At 38.5% G+C, this 14,678-nt stretch overlaps 1 protein-coding gene across 2 annotated transcripts in view; it reads right to left on the bottom strand.

Moving 5' to 3' along the window:
- Positions 1-402: 402 nt before the first annotated feature.
- TAFA5 (TAFA chemokine like family member 5) overlaps positions 403-14,678 on the bottom strand; it is a 410,454-nt gene continuing 396,178 nt past the window's right edge. The window contains exons 5-6 of one of the 2 annotated variants that reach the window (XR_011148129.1): positions 2,987-3,079; positions 403-1,663 (exon numbers count right to left, since the gene is read on the bottom strand). Coding sequence is in view for 1 of the 2 variants with exons in the window: in XM_069003863.1 (XP_068859964.1) it covers positions 1,655-1,663 (9 nt within the window). In the remaining variant the exon portion in view is untranslated. The remainder of the gene's footprint in view (positions 1,664-2,986; positions 3,080-14,678) is intronic. The other variant, XM_069003863.1, reaches the window with a different exon arrangement.

Genomic DNA, 14,678 nt, shown 5'->3' with positions numbered 1-14,678 from the left:
TTTATCATAATTTCTCCCTTGTCTATGCTGTCTTTGCTAAATTTTCACTAACCAATAATGCTGAAAAAGTGGGCTTTCTAACAATGAGGTAAAACACTGAAAATGGGATCAAGGAACAGGTTTCAAACAGACCCTTACATAAGGAAGAGAAGGAAGGAAGGAAGGAAGGAAGGAAGGAAGGAAGGAAGGAAGGAAGGAAGGAAGGAAGGAAGGAAGGAAGGAAGGAAGGAAGGAAGGAAGGAAGGAAGGAAGGAAGGAAGGAAGGAAGGAAGGAAGGAAGGAAGGCCTTGCTATGAAGAGCAATGAGTAAAATATTTTACACTCTATTTTTATCAGTACATAAAGACAAAAAAATAAAAATAAAAATAAAAAATGCCTTCCAACAGTGCAATGGTTGAATGCATTTATGTAATATAAACAACATTATTCTTTGCTTTTTCTACACAGTCCTCTCTGGTCATGCTTTACATCCAGAATGTCCCAATGGAAGAAAGCAAACGACACCGGTCACTTCAGAGACAACTGAAGTAATAAAACACAACTTAACTCTGAACCACTTTTCATAACTGTCAGAGTTATCACGTTAATTGTTAAATAGGATTTTCTACAAATATACAACATATAAAAACTGTTAAATATATAACTTTAGGCTTTTCAAAATACATTTAATGATCTCTTTCAAACAAGTGTTACTTTTGTTTTCTCTTTAATTTGCTTTCTGGTGCTAAATGGTGTATCAGATGAGACATAGGCCACAGATGACCAAACATGCTCTTTGCAAATACTGTATTATCCAACTTTAACTATCAAAAATGGAACTGTAGAAGAGGCATGTTTAACTGGTTAAAACGGAAAATGATTTTAGTACGAGAAAGTCAATCTAAGTACAGAGGAATAAAGGTGCCGTGTCGACAGTTTGTGTTCTTTTTGTCCAAGTTTTCCAAACATAGGTCATTTTCTCTCAGTGCTCCATTATGTTCTCTTGAACATGGCATTTCAAGAGCAGGTCTCTGAGTTAAGTTTTTACTTCAGCTTTCCATAAAGACTTCTGCTGGACAACATTTCAGCTTTGTGAAAGCTGGAATCATGTCTTTGTGGAGACCTCCTTCAATTTAATGACATAACTCTGTTAAGAGTAAGATTGTGTCCACTTTAAAATAGATTTTGCTCTTTGGTCTATTGTAAATACTGAAAGTATAAGAAAATAAAAGCAATTCAGACAGTTTAGGGCACAAGAAGAGTTTCTCTTTTGCACCTCAGTGTCCTCCCATAGGCAAAACAGTCTTCTCTAAGGCTGATTGGGATGATACTCTTCATTGTAGCAGACTCTTCAGATTGAAACATGTAGGTAACAGCAAGTCCAGCAGTGGTGTATAACGCAGATGAAATGTTAACCATGAACTTTTTTGTATTGCTAATGCCCAAGCATATCTCTTTTTCTATATTCCTTAGTCCAGTGATTCTTAGAATGGTAGAACAAACTTTAGCTCATAATGCAGAGGAATTATGCTGTCATTCATGAGATACAGAGAAACAGACAGTTGGGTTGATGACATATAACGGATGATGATCAACAGCAGTGAAACTTGACTAAGTTAAGTAGCTCACAGAGAGCCTAAACCACTCCTACGAGGATTCTGTGTTGCTGCATTTGTCAGGAGACCTGTAAATCAATAAAAACAAATGAGTCAGTGTTTTAATTTACAATTCTGCTTATCTTTGCTGTCCATTATTATAAAATACACTGTACTGAGATTTTTCAAGGAGACAGTTAATTAATTAGAAGATATTTATTTTGCACAGAATTTTCCCTGAGAAAGAAGCATATGAAAAAGCCTATATTTTTATTATAAAAAGTTTATGCTTTAATAATTATTTCCAATAAATTATAACTTATAATAACTTCAATGCCATCTACTTTTTACTAAGCTTCTTGCACGTTCTTTCTCATAAAAATCACAGAATGTTCTTTTACACACATTAAAGTTACAAATAACAATGTCTAATACACATGGTGATTAAGATTACTTTTAATTTTATGTTTAGGATGTAATGAACAATGGACATGAAAACCATGAACATATATTAAAAATGCAAAGATGTTTGTACTGGAGACTTTTCTGCAGTTAAGTTTCCAAAGAGCACTAGAGTGTGCCTAATTTAATCAATACTGCCCTCTAGCGATGCTATTACAAGTGCAAATTAATGTAAATAATGGCTATTAATAGTCAATTTAATCAGAAAATTGTTTTAGTTACGTACCAGAAACAAACAAAACAAAACAAAACAAAATCCCAACAAAATCCAAGATAATAAAAACAGGCAAAGTACTGCCCAATGAACCTGTTGCAAAGAAAATTGAATAGAAGCAGTATTTTGAAAGAGAAACAGAACCAAAGTTCACACTATTAAAGAAATCAAGAGTACTGGAAGACAGCACAAGCACAAATGAGAAAATAACAACTGATTTATACAACAAAGAGCCAGCTACTCATGCTCACCCAAAATATGAGTTTAGAAATGGTTTAAAAAATACACAGATGCTGTATGCTCCAAAATGTTGTGGGGTATATTAAGAAAGCATGATTGTTACAAAATGCTGTTTGAATTTTCAAAAAAAATATCTTCTGCTTTGGCATTTTTCTGTCTCCAAGTAGTCAGAACTGTTATTACTGATGGAAATACCATGCAAAACTCCAGAAAATACTTAACAGTGAATGTAAAAGAGCAAAACAAACAACAAAATCAAATTCAATTGGTTTAAGCCATATATTAAATATTACATTTTTAACCTAATCTTCAGAGCTTTACATGAAAGAAAAATCTGCCTCCAAATCAATTTAGTGACAGCTTGAAACATATGGATCTCTATATATATGCATGTAGAAAGAAAGAGAGAGAGAGAGAGAGAGGCAGATAGATAGATGAATACTTTCCTTACAAGGCATAAAGTGTATGTTATAGATTTCTGCTTTTGTCCTCTCACCTTTTCCAGGAAAAAACACCCCAGAAATCTTGCAAACAGCCTTTCCTTTTCGGACTAGTGATCAGATCTCCAAACCACATGGCCTCAGACAGGCTGAAGGCAAAAAACCTGGTTGATTATTGTGATATATTCCCCTTCTTAAATATACTTTCAGCAAGAGAAATTAAAGTTTTGCTTCTATTAATTTTACTCTTTCCCCTTTAAACTCTTTCTTGGGCTTCCTGATATGCCCCCTATTTTTCTTCCCATTAGAAAAGAACACAACTTTTAAGGTAGTAATACTTTTAAGGTTGCAAGACACAAAGCAAACAATTTATGGTTTATTAGGTCTGAAAGTAAACTACTATGTGTTAAGAATTAGCTTGACATAGATCCATCTTTCCTTTATCATGCTGGAATGGCCCACAGCTAAAAGCAACAGCGTAAACTGCTCATGGACTGTATGTTCAGTGTTTTCACAGTGTACTTCTCTACCATATTGGTCCCAGGATGAAGAGAGAATTCAGGTACAACAACATGCATTCAGAGATACCTGCTGCTTTGTCATTTTATGGGGATAAAAACTTCCTTCCTTCCTTGCTATCCCTGTCTCCACTTTAAACACCCCTGCTGCATGAATATGGTATTAACACTTTAAAAGAAGACAAGAAGCGAGGAGAAAATTATGCACTTTAAAAATGCTGAGGAAGGGCATAGAGCAAGCTTGAAATAAAGTGATGACAGGAAGAGGAACAGATTAGAGAACAGGAGGTGAATTTACAACTTTGGACAATGACAGGAGAAAATGAAAGTGGGAAAAATGCATAGGTTAGCCAGGGAAGTATAAACATCACTCACTAATGAAGGCATGTAAAAGAAGTAAGATAGGTAATAACAGATAAAAAGGAGAGAGAAAATAAGAGAGAGCATGATGAGTCCAGAGAAGAGGAAGAGAATGCACACCTACCCTCCCACCTCCTGTTTTTTCCCTTTCGTTCCTCATTACAGGTAAATTAATCACTCCCCAGAAAAACAGACAGATCAAATAAGAGAAAAGAGGGACTCCTAAAAAAAAATAAAAAGGACTTGTTTACTATTTATAGTAATAGGTCAATCCATAGAATAGAATCATTGAATCAGTTAGGTTGAAAAATACCTTTAAGACCATCACATCCAACCCAGTGCTGCCAAGTCCACCACTAAACCATGTCCATAAGGACCACATATATACATCTTTTAAATACTTCCACAGATGGTGATTCAATCACTTCCCTGGGTAGCCTCTTCCAAGACTTGACAATCCTTTTAGCAAAGAAATTTTGACTAATATCCAATATAAACCTCCCCAGTGTAACTTGAGGCTGATTTCACTCATTCTGTCACTTGTTACTTGGGAAAACAGACTGACCCCCTTCTGGCTACAATCTCCTTTCAGACTGGTAAGGTGTCTCCTGAGCCTCCTTTTCTCCAGGCTGAACAACCTCAGCTCCCTAAGATACTCCTCAAAAATCTCGTGCTCCAGACCCTTCCCCAGCTCCGTTGCCCTTCTCTGGACATGCTCTAGCACCTCAATGTCTTTCTTGTAAGTGAGGGGCCCAAAACTGAACATGGGATTTGAGGTGTGGCCTCACCAGTGCCAAGTACAGGGGGACAATCACCACCCGGTCCTGCTGACCACACTATTATGGAAATAAGCCCGAATTCCATTGGCTTTTCTGGCCGCCTGGGTACATGCTGGCTCATGTTCAGCTGCTATAGACCAGCACTCTCAGGTCCTTTTCTGCTGGGTCGTTTTATATCTGCTCTTCCCCTGTAGCACCACATGGGGTTGTTGTGACCCAAGTGCAGGACACACCACTTCACCTTGTAGAACCTCCTATACTTGTCTTTGACCCAGTGATCCAGCCTGTCCAGAGCCCACTGCAGAATCTTTCTACCCTCCAGCAGATAAACACTTCCACCCAACTTGGTTTCATCTGTGAACTGACTGAGGGTGCGCTCAATCCCCCTGTCCAGATTATTGATTGAGATATTAAGCAGAACTGGCCCCAGTATTGAGCCCTGGGGAACACCACGAGTGACTGTAAGCCAGCAAGACTTAATTCTATTCACCACCACTCTCTCTGCTCAGCCATCTGGTAGTTTTTTATCCAGTGAGAGGTGCACCTATCAAAGCAGCCAATTTCTCCAGGAGAATGCTTTGGAAAACAGGGTCAAAGGCTTTACTAAAGTTCAGGTAGACAACATCCATAGCCTTTCCCTCATCCACTGAGTAAGCTGCCTTGGCATTAGATGAGGTTGGTCTAGCAGGTCAATGCCTTTCATAAACCCATGCTGGCTAGGTCTGATCCCCTGGTTGTTCTGCATGTGCTATAGGATGACACTCAAGATGATCTGCCCCATGACCTTCCCTGGCACCAAAGTCAGACTGAAAGGCCTGTAGTCTGCTCTCTGGAAGTCCAAGGTGGCAGTTCTGCTGACCTCCCTCTTTCCTTCTCTAAGAATTGAAAACATGAATCAAAATGCATGAGAAGCCACTTCCCTGACAGTCAAGTTTTAAGTAAAATGGTGCTCTTGATGAGTGTTTGGCAGCAATTTTTAGAAAACCATTTAGGTCATGAGATTGCAATAATAACTGCAACTTAAATAACTATTTACATAAAACTACTTCAAAGCCTGGGAAATTTGTTTTCACATTGTTTTGGTTCTTTTTTTCCCTTCACTCAGGATATTTGTAGCAGAATCAAATTAAAGAAGGCCTGGGTACCAATCACATAGGACAACATTTTCTATTCTGTTCATACATAGAACTCATGTCAGTTCTAGGTAGCAATGCAAGTCTGTTTGTCACTGACTTCAGCGAAGTCAGAATTTTTTCCTAGTGCTTCAGACAGCATGTTCTGCTTCCTTTGGAAGGAGCCAAATATTTGGGCTGTAAGTTTGAATTTCTTCAAATTTGAGGTACTGAATGGGAATCTAGTATGAGAGATTAAAATACTACTGTATGTGTTCTGATGGTTCACATGGTGGAAGTCCAAGCCCCTGCATGTTCCACAGGAATATGCTCAAGAGGAAAACAAATTTTCCTGCTAATAATCCAAAGCATAAAAAACAATATAGTTCACATATCCATATATATCTTACTGTTGTTTTTGGTGGCTTGAATATGTCTTGAGAGTGTTTGGCTTATTAGAGCAATTATAACACAGTCCACTTAATTTGCCTTACTCTGGAGGGAGTAGAATAAGGGTCAGTCTATCTCCAACTGTGCCCTAATGGCATGTAAAATATTTCATTGGTTAATTTTTATGGTCAAGAAGAAAGGAAAAAAAGTTATGTAAGTCATCTTGAGAAGATAAGATTCTATGATGCTTTGCTGACTTACACAGGCTTTCCACCCAAAGAACCCCCCATAAAACCCTCTCTTTCTTTCAGTGTAGTATCTAGGATTTAACTGAGTGACAAAAATGTTTGAATTTCTCATCACAAACCAGAAAGTTGAGCCAGGCTTACTGCAAATATTTTCAGAGTTAGGATTGAGTTTCAAGTATGTCTGTCCTGACCTTTTACTTCATGTGGAATCTGCATAAATACCAACAATTCCATGTCAAGCCTGATAAAACTTTAGCAGTTGCATCTGCTTTCTACTTGGTGTTTTCTGAATAAAAATAAGAGTGCACCAAAGTTGTTATTTTTGCTACAGTAGCCAAGTCCTCTTAGATGACTACCTGTTGCAGTCACACTGGCACTCTGTGAACTCTGAACTACCTATCATGTTTCCAGAATTGATTTCTGGAAATTTTCTGGGTACCTACAAAGCAATTGGTCATAGAAAAGATGTTTCAGTGTTGCTTAACAGCTGAACTACTTGTCTAAATTGTGTGTTTTACACTTTCAACTACAGTCTTATGCCTCTGCAACTTTTAGGATTCTGTACGGCATCCATCAGTGCAAACAGGTTTTTTTTTGTTTGGGTTCTTTTTGACAAAGATAGTTCACAGAGATGGATGCAGGTTGGACAAGTCTCCGACTCACAAATCTACTCATAATAGAAACAGTTCCAAACCTTTTACCAACTGACTGCAAGTCAGATAAACAGCATGTCTTTTCCCTCTGCTTCTGTGGCTCTCAGTTCTAGGTCCCTAAACAACTAAGCATGTATGATGCAGAGAGAAAGATGCAAAAGCATTAAAATGCTCAAGGAAAACCTTACACTGCCTTGCAAGATACCTCCTGCTTTATGGGAATAAAAATGTAAATTTCTGGTGGTGGTCCAAGGAGTAGAAATGACCCGTTGCATTCATGAGAACTCCCATATTCCCTCCTGAAAATTTATTTTGTTTTCCTCTCTTCTTCCCCCTTTCTCCATGCTGTTCATAAACGCAAACTGAATTGCTTAGTCTTCAGGAAAAAAAAAAGGCAAGTTAATCTAACGCTAAAGCATCTGCAGCTATTAGGAATAACAAAAAGAAACATGAAAGCTACCCTCCTTAATGCTGTATTCTGTCTCACTGAGCTAGCCACAGGAAGCACAATTTCAAACCAGAGTACCTGCAGAACTAGGAGTTATAAGATTGAACAAATTTAGTGTCTGTGCTTCTCGGTGAATATTTATAAAAAGAAGTCTAATGTATTAGGCAGTGTATATGCAGGTATATTTTCCTGTGCTGCACTCCAACAAAGTAGCATTCTGAGTTACAAATAGCAGAATCGCATTATCAGCCACCTTAAAAAACACATGCCTTTTTCTTTTAACATCCATTGTTTGTTTCTTTTCACACCCACTATTCAAACCAGACACAGAAAGAAGTGCTTATTTCAAATCTGAGACTCTTTGCAGATTATTTTTTCCCAATAATTATTTTAATATCAATCTCTCTTGAAAAAAACCCCAGAAGTCTCATTTCCCCTTAAATAACACTTCTAGTCCTATCTTCTCAGGCTTCCCAGATCATCTACCAGGACTATCTTCCTGATCATTAATTTCCTTTTCTGTTAAAATCCTTTTTGTCTCATATTACCTTTTCTTAACTTACAAGATCTTGGAATGCATTGGGTCAGATCATACACTCCTCTCCTCTTCTGAATTGCCTATTACTTCATAAGCAATAGCAGTGAAGAAAGTGGGACTGTTATAATTAGATAATCCTTACAATGACTGAAAATGTTAGAACCACATGTTGTAACCCAGCTGAAATACATTTGAACTCAGGTCATGTTGGTAACCCTTGTTTAAGAGCTCAGCCTTAGGCATGTATAATATCGCAAGTTTGCTTTGCAGCATCTGAGAATATGCAAAGGAAAAGCAATGGAGGTCGCAGAATCACACTCATTTAGGTTGGAAAAGACTCTTCACCAGCTCCGTGCCCTTCTCTGGACATTCTCCAGCACCTCAATATCTTTCTTGTGAGGGGCCCAAAACTGAACACAGGATTCAAGGTGTGGCCTCACCAGTGCCGAGTGCAGGAAGGCAATCAGTGTCCTGGTCCTGTTGGCCACACTATTGTTGATCCAGGCCAGGATGCCATTGGCCTTCTTGGCCACCTACGCTCCCGGCTGGCTCATGTTCAGCTGGCTGTTGACCAGAACCCCAGGTCAACACTGGTCCAGAAGGGAAAGACAGCAGCAAGAATATCTGTCCCCAGAACATTCAAAGCCCTTGGACACAAAGTTGGTCATGGGAGATTTTTGCTCAGGGTAGCATTTAAAGCTGTTGTGCATAACAAAAGAGCAAGGCAGGTCTCATTCTGCCCCTGTGAAAGTCTAAAATCAACTGCTTCAAGCAACATGGGTGAAAAGAAGGAAAGGTGAAGAGGATCACTCATCTTGTAAAGCACAACAATGCAAAGCAGTGTCTTCATGCTGGCTAAAATACTAAACACCCTTCAAATAACTCCAGCTAAAGACCTTGGGCAAGTAACTAAATTTTATCTGATTTCTTTCTGCTCTTTTAAAATGGTTACAGGTGTGCACATATGAAGGTTAGTAGCAGATAAAACTAAGAAAGATTTGCAACTGGCATGGAATTGTAAACTTGAAAAATTACTACTTCTCTGTCACCTTTTTATTCTTCAAATAAAAAGCAACTGCAATAATTTTTATGGTTTCAAACATGATTGAAAGTATCCAAGAATAGCTATGGGCTTTCCTCAGGATACTGAGAAGATAACCTGAGTTTACAATTTCTGACACTTTTCTCTGAGGTAGGAGACTGATTCAGATTAAATCACCAATGTATCTAAGAATCTATCTTTTGTTTAAATGCAATAACTTAATTTATACTGAATTCTGACTATTCATACCTATATACCTATATTCAAAGCATGCTCTTCATAGCCTAACAAATTTTAACAAAGATATAAGGTTAATTACATTAAAGCTTCTTGTGAAAAAAGTTACTTAAATATTTGTGTTGATAAGTCTATTAAAAACAATGATCTTCCATAAAATAATGCTTGTATTGACAAAATAGAAGAGTATTTCATTAAGAGGGTGATGTGACTTTTAATTATAAAGTTTAAAAAATAATCTTGTCTATAATTAAAGTTTAGTAGTCTACATCATAGAAAAAAAAGGAAAAAAAAGTCTGAAAAAGGGCATCAGTCAGCACTGAAATCCACTCACAAATATAAGAATTACTTTTTCTTTTCTAATTAAAAGGAGAAGATTTTTCAGGGACATCTGGGAGTACCAGCTGATTGACAGGTAGTTGGGCTGAAGCAAGGTTAGTCTCACATTCAGTAAAAACTGGAACAGTGTTTTGCTAAGACTGATTGTGAAACTAGTTGAATAATACATCAAAAAGGCAATATGCTTTTAGACGGAATATTTAGGATATTTCACCCATTAAAAGAGCTAATTCTGTCTTTAAAAGCATGAGCTTTAAACTGGAAGTTCAACTTCTAACGAAGGAACTGTGTAGTCAATGTTCACCAGTGAGATACTTTGTCTGCTTTATGTACTCCATTTGACAATTGATCGTTAAGGAAAGCAGCCATGTTTCACATCATTCCAGAAGGCAATGTAGCACTGTAAATGACTTCTAACAAGCAATCTTTACAAATATGTTGTGTTAGAAATAAATTTTAGTATTTGGAGTTTCTCTGCTTAGCCTTTGTCTAGGACTTGAGGAGAAAGTAGTAAGTGGATGTCATGGGTTAGCAAGCATAGCACCAGAAGTGAGTCTTTTGCAAAGAGGTGCTTACAGCTTCCTCTATGACCTGACAGAACCTATCAACTGGCTAGTTTGAATATTGACAAATTTTTAAGCCACTTAGAATTTTGACTGCCTCTGTGGTCCACATTTAAGAATGGACAAACCCCGGGAAGCCCTCTCTCTTGCTTCCGGCCGGGGGACAGGTAATTGGGCTGGGCCCGTTGTCACCCCAAGACACCCGTACAGGGCCCAGCGGGCCTGGGCCGGGCCCTGCTGGGTCTGGGCCAGAACCTGCTTGGGCCGCGCCCGGTCTGGGACACAGCCATCCTGGAACTGATGGGCCCTGTTCCACCCGCGGCCCCCTCTTCCCTGCTACGTGCAGACGGTGCACCCCGGCTTCCCCATCTCCAGTGCGGCCGAAGATTCAGCTGAAGCTGCTCCGCTGCCCGGCAAAGATCATGTGACCAACAGCAATAAGCGACATTCCAGCTGCAAGGCCCGGGTGAGATTAACCCTTTTAGTGCTGTAAGTTCCCTCCAGAACAGATGGAGCCTGCAGACATTAAGTGAAGAAAGAAGAGCTGAAATCCTGAGGGAGGAGAAAGAGGAGATGCTTAAAGCTGAAACTGTTGTGAAGCTATGGTAGTGATGGACTATGATATATCAGAGTACCCGTTGTAATTTCATGAAAGCACGGGGGGTGGAGCGTTCAACTTGTGAGCAAAAGCACCTGTGCTGAAATAAGCAAATGATGAAGCAGCTGTAATTTGATGAGGAATTTGAACAGGGAGAGATGGAAGCAATGAGGACTTTTGCTTTAATCGGAAGAAGAAGACCTCTTTTCCTAGAGATACTCCCAGAGATAGTCCTAGAGATGAAGATAATGAGTCCCCTTTTTCTCCCAGGGAAGAGGAGGGCCTCTATTCTTAGAGATGAAGATGCTCCCAGAGATGGGTGAAGAGAACTTTTATTTTTGAACAGCTCAACCTTAAAATGGTACCCCAGTAGCTCAAGATTGGACCCTTGAAAGCAGTTGTGGGAAAAGCTGCAAGTCAGGGGAAGGGACTCTCGCAAGCAGAGAACCAACCCAGGCGGCTGGCTCGTGATACTGAAGCCATGAGAGAACCTCTTGTGGAGATGTGTCCATAGCATGATCAAGAGAGACTCCTCTCCCTAAGTGAACTGAACAAGGTTATTATAGAAGTGGTAAACAGACTGAGCATCTCAAGGGTTGTCTTTTTTACAGTGGGAGAAGGGAGAAAGGTGGAGGGAGGAGAAGTGTTCTGAAGGTGTGGTATGATTTCTTTTTTTTTTTTTTTCTCCCTTCTTCTAGGTCTGTTGATAAACTTCTTTATATTCTTCCAAGTTTTGTTCCTGCTTTGCTTTCTCCTAATTCTTATCTCACAGAAGGTAAATAGTAATGAGTATTTTGGACAAAACCACTACAGTGGACAACTATAGGGAATCAGAGTAGAGGAGGAATATATACATGTCAGGTAAGAAGAATGCAGTAGGGTTTTTATTCTCTCAGAGACATGTTTGAAAACAGAAGCAGGAATATACACAACATTCTTCTGTAGAAATAACACACAGACATCCACTAAAAGCAGTAAAAACAAGTGTGGTCTTCAACACAGCTCACATGTAGGTAGATATGCAAACAGAAGAAAGTCTACTACTGCTCTTAGTTCTTATGTCCTCTGCAAAGGGAAAGTCCTCTGAAGATAAAATTTGCTAAAAATAGAATTCTTAGACAGTCCTCTAATATGTACATGGAAAACAACATAAGCATGTAACAGCACAAATTAGTTCAGTTTTTTAAACCTTGATCCTATTCACTTTCAGTGCAAGCCCAAAAAGTCCTAGACTAACAGATTGTTACATCCTTGTTAACAGGTTTATGAGATTTCATTCCTGGCCCTAAAGACACTTTCTAAAATGAGAAAAATCTTTCCCTAAAACACCTCACCACAGAACCAGTGAGGTTCTTCGGGAAAGTGAAACGGATATTCTTCAAAAAGTCAACTATCATTTTATATCAGATTAAACCCAAGGTTTTCTAGAGATCCTTCAATCCATCATTCAACCATAAACATCCTGAAATGACAGTGGAAAATGTAGTGACTTAGTGTTTTTCTTCACATTTTCAGGAGGGAGAGGATATTTCTTGACAGGGTAAGGGGAAAATTGACAGATGTAGCGGATTGTGCACATAGCTGATAGGATATGCTGATCCTCTGTTTAATGTATCCATACACCTTACAAACATTCAAGTTCTAGTGTTCTTCACTCCAGGAAATATTTATGTTTGTTTTGTGATATAATCTTATAATCCCACGTAAAATATTCTTTTGCGCACCTATGCTCATCCTCCAGTTTTAAGTTGTGCATGACATTGGCAAAGCTGGAAAGAAGGATGAAACAAGGTATTTAAGGACCATTATCCCAAACCAGCCAATTAAAACAATTTGAATCACCTAGAACAATGCATTTAGGTATAGCAGACACCTAAATGCATTATACCGTGTGGCATTCTGATTAGGAGTGCAAATATATTTAAACTTAACACAGATTAGGGATGCAGTGTGTCAGAAACAACCAGTGTTTCAATGACTACTGAGGCAGAGTGCTCTGTGCACTGTGCAGCATATTGGATCAAAATTCTTTGGCAAGATCACCATTACTCTCCCTACCCTGTTTCTATGCTATTTTGGCAAGCGGTTCTGTGGTGATCAGATTTCTGCAGTAGTCTGAAAACAAACAACAAAAGAGGAAAAATAAACTGTGGCAAACTTCAAGGAATTTTTTGTAATTTGCAATAATATACAGATGAAAGACAAAACTATATAGAAGCAGCTATGATAGGACTTTTGGGGAGGAGGAGAGAAAGTAAATCTTACCTTCTCTCAAAGACATCAATCTCATGTGTCTGTCCTAGAAGTGGGTGAATCCCCTACCTTATTAAACCTTTCTCAACCAGATTTTAGAGATGCCTAATGCAGTGTCTCTTCCATGACAGCCCTTCAACTCTCCTTATTACAGCCACCTCGGGTCAAATTTAGAGACTATGAAACCTGAATGTAGGTGTTAAATGTGATTTCAGTCAGTATCAGCAAAATGTAGAGCTCAATTCCACCTAGGCATAGATGCTTAGTGCCTGTTGGACATGCTTGGGTATCTCTCCTTGTCTACAGATGCTACTTAAAAAGCCCTTGTTGTGCTCCTGAATATATCCTAGGCTCTCAGAACATCTAGGCTGCCCTGGACACATGAGTTAAGGGAACTGAATTCTGCCCTTACTCTCTTTTCTCAAGCTGAAAAGTTACAAGCAGCTCCTGCTTGCGGCTCAGTGAACCTCATTTAGTCATGAGTGACCCACTGCACATGCATCAGTACCCAAACCATGTCCTTGTGACTGAGCATTTCATCTGGATTGAATGATGCAGATGACAGGCAAAAAGAATAAGACACCAATCATGATCTATCTCTGTGCTTAAGAAGCAAGTGATCATGGTTCAGTTAGTCAACATTACAAGACAGACCATGAAACATTTGTGTGGGTCCATCCTTAAGAAAGAAATGTCATTACAGTGATCACACAGAATCAGGAGGATGGGATCACAGATAAGTGTCTTATTACACTAAGCACAAGTATTATACGAGATGTCAGTTTCTTTCTTAAAAACATTTATCTGACCTTTGTTATCTTCCAAGCTTGTTTTCACTTTATAAGAATGACAAATATTAACATCAGACCCTAAGAACATTTTAAAAGTAATTGAGCTATTTGAGAGAGGCTTCTGGGTTAAATCAGAATAAAGTGCTTGTTCCAATCATAGGTATGGAATGGACCTTGCTGGTTCATAAAACAGTTACTCAGATGAAATGCAATGAACCTGAGAGAGAAATAAGCTTCAGGTGAAGAGAGGGATCAAGCTATAGTATTGACAATGTCATTAGTGAATCCATTTTAGTGAATCACACTGTTTCTGTGCTGGTCATCATCTAATGTGACAAATCAACTTCAGGAATCACTAACATAAAATTTATTTTTAATATTTTATGTTTTAAGACTTTAATCCTTTCATTATGGTAAGATTTTTCTGCTGAGAATTCACAGATTTCTTTTTCTCATCATAGTTTTTCTCAGATTTGAAAAAAATATAGAAGAGATCTAAAAGAGTTCAGCTGCTGGCAGTATCAAGCCCTTGGTTCCTCTGGTATGTCTGGGTTTGTGAGGAGGAGGTTCTCAAGACAGAAGGAAGAGATATCACCATGCTTTAGCAGCTACAAGAAAGTACATCAAAGTTAAGGGGATAGGTCCTAAAATATTAACTATAATCCAGATGGCATGTGTGGGTGAAACTTGAGAATGTTTAATGAGAAATCACACAAAACTCAGATGCTATAGAAACAAGAGACAAAACAGAAAAAGAGGAAAATGTATTACTGACTCTGCCAGACATGCTAGGCAACATTTCATAAATATCAGATGGAAGAAGTCATGATCAATCTTTCAGTTGAGGTCAGGAATTACATGCCATATAGAATAGGACTA

Source organism: Aphelocoma coerulescens, chromosome 1A (assembly GCF_041296385.1).
Source record: "Aphelocoma coerulescens isolate FSJ_1873_10779 chromosome 1A, UR_Acoe_1.0, whole genome shotgun sequence".
NCBI classification, from domain to species: domain Eukaryota; kingdom Metazoa; phylum Chordata; class Aves; order Passeriformes; family Corvidae; genus Aphelocoma; species Aphelocoma coerulescens.
The sequence above is the reverse complement of the archived record's forward strand: the minus strand, read 5'-3'. Positions and strand labels throughout refer to the sequence as shown.